The 6,185-nt window shown below is 58.3% G+C and overlaps 2 protein-coding genes across 2 annotated transcripts; both read left to right on the top strand.

The window, feature by feature from the left end:
* The first annotated feature begins 534 nt into the window (after positions 1 to 534).
* Positions 535 to 1,356, top strand: GJB5 (gap junction protein beta 5). Its single transcript, XM_061186827.1, has one exon. The coding sequence runs from the start codon at positions 535 to 537 to the stop codon at positions 1,354 to 1,356; it is 822 nt and encodes a 273-aa protein (XP_061042810.1).
* A 3,509-nt stretch (positions 1,357 to 4,865) lies between these two features.
* GJB4 (gap junction protein beta 4) lies at positions 4,866 to 5,666 on the top strand. Its single transcript, XM_061186826.1, has one exon. The coding sequence runs from the start codon at positions 4,866 to 4,868 to the stop codon at positions 5,664 to 5,666; it is 801 nt and encodes a 266-aa protein (XP_061042809.1).
* Positions 5,667 to 6,185: the final 519 nt, after the last annotated feature.

Genomic DNA, 6,185 nt, shown 5'->3' with positions numbered 1-6,185 from the left:
GTTAGACCAGACGGGAGTTTGGGGACAAGGTTCCAGCCTCCTCTCTAGCCCCATCCCCCAAGCCAAGTAAAAGGCAAAGAGCAGGTCCCCCTTGGGAGGAAGCTGTCTAAGGGGAGAGAGCCTAGCTCAGAAAGGAAAGGAGAAGTCAGCCCCAGGTCCGACTCGCTGAGGAGGGGGGCCATGGTTGGGAGAGAGAGGGAAGTGAGCACGTCCCACCTCCTTAAGACCTGGGAGGACTAGTGGCTCCCCGGACCTGCTTTCACCCACTTTTATGGGTAAGAGTTGGGTTCTGGGCTGAATGACCTGTGCTTACGTCCCAGCTCTGCACCTAATCGTGTGTGACCCTGCAGAAGCCCCCTGAACCTCAGTTTCCCTCAGCTGTAAAGGGGACGATCATAGAACCTAGCTCCGCCGTGGCTGGGAGGACCCAACCCGGCGACGCTGTTCTATAAGGTGCTGCGGGTGAGTGTTCTGTAAACTTGGGAGATGACAGTCATCCTCTCCCTGCAGTAGCGGCTGACGCCCGGGGCCACCATGAACTGGGGGATCTTCGAGGGGCTCCTGAGCGGGGTCAACAAGTACTCCACAGCCTTCGGGCGCATCTGGCTGTCCCTGGTCTTCATCTTCCGCGTGCTGGTGTACCTGGTGACGGCCGAGCGCGTGTGGAGTGACGACCACAAGGACTTCGACTGTGACACCCGCCAGCCGGGCTGCTCCAACGTCTGCTTCGACGAGTTCTTGCCCGTGTCCCACGTGCGCCTCTGGGCCCTGCAGCTCATCCTGGTCACGTGCCCCTCGCTGCTCGTGGTCATGCACGTGGCCTACCGCGAGGCCCGAGAGAAGAAGCACCAAAAGGCGGCAGGGAAGAACGGTGGGCGCCTCTACCCGGACCCCGGCAAGAAGCGGGGCAGGCTCTGGTGGACGTACGTCTGCAGCCTGGTGTTCAAGGCCGGCGTGGATGCCGCCTTCCTCCACGTGTTCCACTCGTTCTACCTCAGATACACCCTCCCTCGCATGGTCAGGTGCCACGTGGCTCCGTGTCCCAATACGGTGGACTGCTTCATCTCCAAGCCCACGGAGAAGAACATCTTCACTCTCTTCATGGTGATCACGGCCGTCGTTTGCATTGTGCTCAACCTGGTGGAGCTGGCCTACCTGGTGAGCAAGAGGTGCCGCGAGTGCCTGCTGGCGAGGAAAGCCCGGGCCACGGGCCTGGGCCACCGCCGGAACTGGGCCACCTCTTCCTCCAAACAGGACGACCTCCGCTTGGGCGACCTCATCTTTCTGGGCTCAGACGCTCCCCCTCCTCTCTTACCAGACCACCCTCGAGACCACGTGAAGAAAACCATCCTGTGAGGGGCTGCCTGGTCAGGCCTGGGTTGGAAGGACCCGGCAGCCAAGGTGCAGCCTTGGGGGTGGGAGCGCTGTACCAAGAGTGGGGACAGGCAAGAGGGAGGGTCCAACGACCTGGGTTCAGATCCCTTTTCCCCAGCTCCTGCCGCCTGCCCCAGCTGTGTGGCCTTGGGCAAGTTACCCCTCGGAGTTGAACCTCGGTTTCCTTTCGTGTACAACGGAGATGATGAGGACCCCCCCCCGCCACCGCCCGCCAGGGCTGCCGCTGTGAGGATGGGCTTAATACGAGAACAGATGTGCACATGCCTTCAATGTGTGGTGCCCACGGTCAGGGCTTAATAAAAGTCAATTCATTCACTGATTCAAGGTGACCTTTGATCCTTCGACATTTGCGAGCCTTATCAGGTCATGGGGTCAACATCTCTGCCCCTGCAAAGGGCCGCACTTGATCTAACCAGGTAAGAGAGCCCCCAGCACTCCTGGGGGGGTCATGCTCCTTGCTCATGCTCAAGTCTAGCCTTTATCCCCAGTTGCAGTTTTAGGCCCGTGGGTTGTCTGCAAAGAGAATGGAGCTTAATTACATGGGGAACCGCGTGTCTCGGTGGAAAGTTAATGGGCTTTTGAGTCATAACACTTGCATTTGAACACAAGTTCCAGTGGAACTCTGAGAAAGCGACCACAGCTCCTCTCCAAACCGGGTTAATAATACTGAGCTGGTGGGGCTGTGAGTCTGGATGAGCTCACGACTGCGGATGGGGTTAGCCGGCTGTAAGAAGGCCACATAAGCGTTAGTCACTGGTATTAGGAAGTGCTCTATAAATGCTTGTGGGAAATGAGGCAGAGGAGCCCCTCCCTGGCTGCACATTAACCTTCACTGTTCCAGGCCCAAGGCCTCTCTGCAGCCCCCACTGGGTCACGCTCCGACGTCCCCAGAAACCCAGGCCCATGGAGGCTTGACAGGGAGGCTGTGCATTTCATGCTGCGACCTGCATTCCTTGTCTCCACCAGGGCAGCGGTGCCCTTGTCCAGAGGAACCATAGGCAGGCCCTCCCACGCCCTACACAACTCACCAGAAGCCCAAGCTCTAGTCCCCAGAAATGTCCTGCCAGGGTAGAATGCAATCCTGGACTGGATCAAGGTCACCCCTTTCCATAGATGTCAGCTGCTGAGGGCCTCAGAACCAGGCTTCCAGAGAAAAGGGTAGGAGAGAGGCCTGGGGACAGGGGGACGGGGGCAATAGGGCAATGGGAGGCGGACGGGGACAACGCCATTTGGTGCTGACCAGGTCCCGAACACAAGGCTACCAGGCTCCTGCGCCTGCTCGGGCAGTTTCCCTGCCAGCACGGGGAGCCAGACCCAGCCATGCCTGGCCAAGCTGCAGAGAAGGCGTGGGCCAGGGGAGAAGAGACACAGGTGTTTGCTCTGAACGTGTGCCCCGCAAGCCCGCCCGCCTACCTGCCTGCCCACCCGATCGCTCTCATTTGGCTCTTTGGCTCAGAAAGCTCCCCCAGCAGGGGAGTGAGGAAAAAAAGCTGCCTCCAGGAGGCCCTCCGGCAGACGGGCAGAGAGACCGGCCCAGGGACAGGAGAGTGGCTGCTAGACCCAAGAAAGGTGAGGACCAAATCGGGAAGGAGGCTGGGCTGGGAGGCAGGGATGGGCTGAGGATCCCCAGGGGACCTCGGGCTGTGGGTCAGACTTCAGGGAGGAGTAGGGGGAACAGAGGATCTCTGGAGAAACCCCAGGGAAGCCCCAAGGAGGGGAACGAATGTCCTGCCAGACCAAAGGGAGGACAGAAGACTAGAGAAGAGATAAATAAGAGGAGGGATGAGGAAGAAGTGGGGTTTCGACTGGGTTTAGCAAATGTCTATTGTGTGTTCACTGGGCCAGGCTCAGTGCTGAGTCCTGGGGAATCAGAGACGAATGATATGCGGAGGCTGCCCTCCAGAAGCTGACAGTCTGGCACGGAAAACAGGTAAACAGACCATTTAAGTACCGGTGAGGCATTCTTCCAGAAACAATGGAGGAGGGCGCTCAGAAAGTGTCCCAGAGGCACAAGGTTTGAAGATGCTGATACCTGAGTCAGGGATAGGGGAGGGCCCAGGGCCAGAGATGGAAAAAGATGTCACTGCAGGTAAGGGGTGTGGAGGAAGGAGCACGCAGGACACAGCCTGAATGAACCGATGGCCTGTGTGGGCAGCAAACAGCCACCGAGCAGACGGAGAAGGGAGGTGTCCCTGAAAGAAAAGGTAGATGGTGGGGGGAGGACCGTGCCAGAATCTTAGCTCTGTCCCTTCCCCAATCCCTCCCAAAGGCTGGAATGGTTGGAATTCTAGAGGAACCCACTGTGGTCAGGACAGTCAGCCCTCAGGCTCAGCACCAAAAGAAGGGGTGGCAGGATGATACCAAGCCACCATGGTTCCAAAGAGCCTGTTTCATTTGGAAGGGAATGTCAGGGTTGGGGACATCCTGGAGCCGGAGAGGAGAATGAGGATGGATATTACTCCGGGGTCTGCCCACCAGGCACAGGGCCTGGCTCATGCTGGCGCTCAGTTGGAGAAAGTTGAAGGATAAAAATACACATCCCGGGCTTCCCTGGTGGCGCAGTGGTTGAGAATCTGCCTGCCAATGCAGGGGACACGGGTTCGAGCCCTGGTCTGGGGGGATCCCACATGCCACGGAGCAACTGGGCCCGTGAGCCACAATTACTGAGCCTGCGCGCCTGGAGCCTGTGCTCCGCAACAAGAGAGGCCGTGATAGTGAGAGGCCCGCGCACCGCGATGAAGAGTGGCCCCCGCTTGCCGCAACTAGAGAAAGCCCTCGCACAGAAACGAAAACACAACACAGCCAAAAATAAATTAATTAATTAATTAAAAAAAAATAATCTGTAAAAAAAAAAAAAATACACATCCCTCAGATGTCCCTGGCGGTCCAGTGGTTAAGACTCCATGCTGCCACTGTAGGCGGCACAGGTTCGATCCCTGGTAGGAGAAGTTCTGCATGCTGTGCAATGCAGCCAAAAGAAAAGATACACGTCCCTCCCATCCTGCCAGGTCCAGCCCTGGCAGCTGATGGGAGAGCGGATCATCCAACCCACACTTTGTTACTATTTCTTTAGAATTCATGTGAGCCCGCAGGCCTGAAGGTTGGAGTCGATGAGGTTGGTGGGCACATCCGTGCAGGATGATTACCCTTCACATGTATCTATTACTTTGTAGAATAAAATATGCCCTGATTTTGGAACTGGAAGATAGAAGTTCAAGACCAGCTCTACCACTTCCAGCCGTGGGCCTTGGACGTGTGCCTCTCTGGGCCTTAGCTTACTCCCCCGTGAAATGGGGACAATGGCAATCCTTACCCCACCGAGTCATTGCCAGTGTGGACATGATGACACGGTGGTTGTGAAATGGTTTGCCAATCTCACCCTTAATGAAGGTTCCCATTTCCAGGTTCTCCTAGGCCTTGTGACCCCCTGGTCTAGATCGTCCACACGAGGAACAAAGGCCACAGTCAGCATGAACTGGGCGTTCCTGCGGGGCATCCTGAATGGGGTGAGCAAGTACTCCACGGCACTGGGGCGCATCTGGCTGTCCGTGGTCTTCATCTTCCGCGTGCTGGTGTATGCGGTGGCGGCCGAGCAGGTGAGGGGCGATGAGCAAAAGGACTTCATCTGCAACACCCGCCAGCCGGGCTGCCCCAGTGTCTGCTTCGACGAGTTCTTCCCCGCGTCCCACGTGCGCCTCTGGGCCCTGCAGCTCATCCTGGTCACGTGTCCCTCACTGCTCGTGGTCATGCGTCTGGTCCACCACCAGGAGCGCAAGCGGAAGCACCGCCTGAAGCACGGGCCCGACGTCCCATCCCTGTATGACAACCTGGACAAGAAGCGGGGCGGGCTCTGGTGGACGGACCTGCTGAGTCTCCTCCTCAAGGCGGCCGTCGACTCCGGCTTCCTCTACATCTCTCACCGCCTCTACCAGGACTATGACATGCTCCACGTGCTGGCCTGCTCCGAGTCGCCATGCCCCCGCACTGTGGACTGCTACATCTCCCGGCCCACAGGGAAGAAGGTCTTCACGTACCTCGTGGTGGCCGCAGCCATGCTCTGCATCCTGCTCAACCTCAGTGAGGTCACCTACCTGGTGGGCAAGAGGTGCCTGGAGACCCTGGGCTCCAGACGCCGGGGGTCTCAGCACTGGACTCGCCTGCCCGAGACATGCCCACCGTATGCCCTCTCCCAGGGGGAGCACCCCCAGGATGGGAACTCTGTCCTAATGAAGGCTGGATCAACCACAGTGGATGCAGGTGGGTATCCATAACCAGTGAGGTCGGCGGCTGAGACCACCGGAGCCTCTGCCTGCTCCCTAAGGCCACGGCAGGGCAGGTGAGGAACGTGGGTGTGGAGCTCAGGAGACCCACCCAGGGGCCAATGCTGGGAAGCAAATCGGTCTCTGGGTCCTCAGCCCCTGGGGAGGAAGGTTGATGGCTGGAGGGGATTTTGTATATGGCGATAGGGTATGTCAAACCCTTAATAAATATGATTTTCTCAGTGTTTTGCAGACCAGGGAGGGAGTGATGGGAAGGAAAGCAGGGGGGTTCACAATGGACCTTGGAGAGGAGGCCAAGACCACTCAGTGGGCCTCTGAGCCCTGGAACCTCAGATCCAGGTTTACCCATCACACACACACACACACACACACACACACACACACCACACACAGAGCATGCCCCCAGGATGTGGTGGGAAGCCCAGAGGCTGACCCAAGGGTCTCTGGACTCTGCAACCGGCTGGTCAAAGCAGGAGGGGAGGGACCCCAGGAGACCCTGTGCCAGCATGA

Source organism: Eubalaena glacialis, chromosome 3, assembly GCF_028564815.1.
Source record: "Eubalaena glacialis isolate mEubGla1 chromosome 3, mEubGla1.1.hap2.+ XY, whole genome shotgun sequence".
Classification (NCBI taxonomy): domain Eukaryota; kingdom Metazoa; phylum Chordata; class Mammalia; order Artiodactyla; family Balaenidae; genus Eubalaena; species Eubalaena glacialis.
Note: the sequence above shows the minus strand (reverse complement) of the source record. Positions and strands in the feature narration are given on the sequence as shown.

Coding starts and splice junctions, on each gene's coding strand:
- GJB5 (XM_061186827.1), top strand. CDS start 535: ATGAACTGGGGGATCTTCGAGGGGCTCCTGAGCGGGGTCAACAAGTAC.
- GJB4 (XM_061186826.1), top strand. CDS start 4,866: ATGAACTGGGCGTTCCTGCGGGGCATCCTGAATGGGGTGAGCAAGTAC.